General features: G+C 41.0%; 1 protein-coding gene across 1 annotated transcript; it reads right to left on the reverse strand.

Moving 5' to 3' along the window:
* Nucleotides 1-549: 549 nt before the first annotated feature.
* MESDC2 (mesoderm development candidate 2) lies at nucleotides 550-1,837 on the reverse strand (the record flags this gene model as incomplete). Its single annotated transcript, XM_010148314.1, has 2 exons — nucleotides 550-851; nucleotides 1,605-1,837. Coding segments are annotated over 2 exons (498 nt in total), but the record flags the coding sequence as incomplete, so codon positions are not given.
* Between the last annotated feature and the right edge of the window lie 877 nt (nucleotides 1,838-2,714).

The following is a 2,714-nucleotide window of genomic DNA, read 5'->3' on the forward strand; positions in this document are numbered from 1 at the left end:
GGGAACACACGGAACGGGGTTTGTTTATTTTAAAGAAATGGGTAGTCTAAGCAGACAAGTCCTAAACGCCGACATTTCAGGCATCTTTGGCCACTGTCACGCTACTCTTTGCAGTTTTAGGCAGTTTTGTAAACAGAGTCTGGCAAACTGGCTTCCAGGTGAATCTTTTTTGCACAGTCCCCTGCTAACTTCCGCTATGAATCAAGGACCAACTTGCATACCCAAGGTGGACGCGGCAACCACGGGTGAACATCAGTGGATTTGGCGACTGCGTTTCTCTTTTTCCACTTAAGTCTGTGATGTCAGACACACAGATTCGCACTGTAATTTTAAACAACAAAAGCATAAAAAAATTACAAACTGAAAGTAGCCAGTTGTGGCTATTAAACATTACCTGTCCTGTAACTAAACAAACGGCCAATATTAATAATTAAACTGGTGTATTTCAATGTAAAGGTCCTTTAACCTTAGTATCTCTGCTTCTTTCCTTCCCCACACTCCCCGCCCCAGTAAAGCCAAGAACTGTATGGGAAATTAGTTTCCCTTCAAGGAACAGCGGAGCAGTATTGTCTGGTTATCGTATCTGTCATAGCTCCTCTCTCTGCTTGGTTGCTCGGTTGTCCTCTTCGACGCTACTAGATTTCTTGTCCCCGTTTTTTTTCTTCTTTGCTTTTTCAGGTTTGGTTTTGTTTTTCACTTTCTCACTTTCTTCTGCTCCTTTGCCGGGATAAACCTGACCTTCCAAAGTAACATCCGCACACCTTTCTTGACTTATCAGAAAGTCTTTGATCTCCCAGGCATAGCCGCCATCACGCAGCATAAAGATGGCACGATTCGAGCCAACGATGAACCTAGAGGAAAGATCCATGTTTTTTCAGTTAGCTCCATGCCTTTCTCTACAACATTTTGCTTAATTCAGAGCACCTCCACAACTGAGGCATACATTTAAGAGCAAGAAGTTGGTTTGTCATTGTTGCCTGGGGACAAGAGAACAATTTCACCGCACACGTGAGAATTAATTGTATTAAGTTTACAAATAGTCAAGGAGGGGTAAGAAGACAAAGAAGACTTAAATATTAAGTTTTATGATCATAATAAATATATATAATTTTAATAATTTTATATAATAAAAATAATTTGACACTACGTAAAATTCCCTAATGGGCATTAAATTTGCTTTACACACTTGCTGCAACCCTTCTCCTCCTCAATTCTAGGGTGCCACATTCCTCTGTTTCAAAGTGATCCTGTCTCTGAGAAAGCCACATTTTTAGTCAAGTCACCACAAAAGGCTTTTTGTTCCCAAGTCTTCCAAGTGTGATGTTTTCCATCAAGCACATAAAGGCAAACTACTGCAGCTAAAGCTGATAAATAGCTGAAACATGGTGAGCTAAAAAGCAACTAGGCTATACGTACATCACGCATAAGTGCTGTGCGCCACATCCGAAGTTTTGCAGCATGTCTTAAAACAAACCGACACATGGAAACAAAGAAATAGTGTCAGACGAAAGGGAAGGGCACAGGATGAACAGCTGACGAGACGTGCAGGAAGAAACAACGGGTCTGTAAAAGCAAGACCTCAGTCCGTGCATACAACAGCCTACCTTTGCACGTCATAGTTCGCATTGAAGAGGCCGCCCTGCCACAAGCTAGTAATTTCTTCCGTCTCCTTTTCTGTGGGATTTCCCGATACAGTGACAAACATCATCAAAGTCTTCCCCTTTTTCGTCAGCTTCAGGATACTTTCAGGCTTGCCTGGATCAATTTTTGAGAAGTCTATCGGTGCTGGAGGTCTCTTGTGTTCAGGAAGATCCCCCTCTTCAATGTCATCATCCTTCTGTTTTGAAAAGGAAAAGGAGGCTTTAAACTCAGCTGTTCCACATGGGAACCTCCATTGTTTAGAGAGTAACTCTGCTTTGACACAGCAAAAGCGTTGTGTAGTTTAATGATGGAGATAACCAAAATAAATGGTGGGATTTGTCTCAAGATACTTCACCAAGAGCACTCTTCCCGTTTATAACCCTCCCTTCAGAATGCCGCACGCATGTACCCTCAGGTAGATTAGCCACAAGGCTAAGTCAGTACAACTCCACCTCGGTACTTCATACACTCAACACCCCTTTTCCTTCACAGTTTCACAGAAATTTATGAAGTATACAAGATGGACTGGGAAAGTTGCATTAAGAAGCCTCGTGCGCACGTAAATAAAAAAGCCATCCATCTGCGTATTGCTTTCAGGGTCAAAACTCACTTCTGGGAACCATGCGATCGCTTGAGAACTTAAATTTTCCTTACTCTGTGTCTTTAAATAAATAAAAAGGCAAGAATTAAGAATTTCAATGCTTATGCCACAGAAAAACTTTTATTAAGGGTTTCATGACTTCTCTAATGCACAGATGAAGAGCAGCTCACATTCTGACAACATAATAACCACGAGTGAATTGCTGTTAGAAAACAGGAAAAAAAAGCTCTTGATACCTCTTGGTTATAAATATAAATTTACGTGTGTATATATATGTATATAAATATTTGGAAAGGCAGAATTCAAACTGCTGCCCTTTAAAACAGCTCCCGACACAGAGGAGTGAATATAGTGACACCATGACATTGAGACAGAACTCTATTTTCAGACAGAATTTATATCACAGAATTAAAAAGAAAACCCCCCAAAAAAACCAACCCAGAAGTCTCACCCTGGCATCTACCTAAGCACT

Source organism: Eurypyga helias, unplaced genomic scaffold (assembly GCF_000690775.1).
Source record: "Eurypyga helias isolate BGI_N326 unplaced genomic scaffold, ASM69077v1 scaffold39183, whole genome shotgun sequence".
Taxonomy (NCBI): Eukaryota; Metazoa; Chordata; class Aves; order Eurypygiformes; family Eurypygidae; genus Eurypyga; species Eurypyga helias.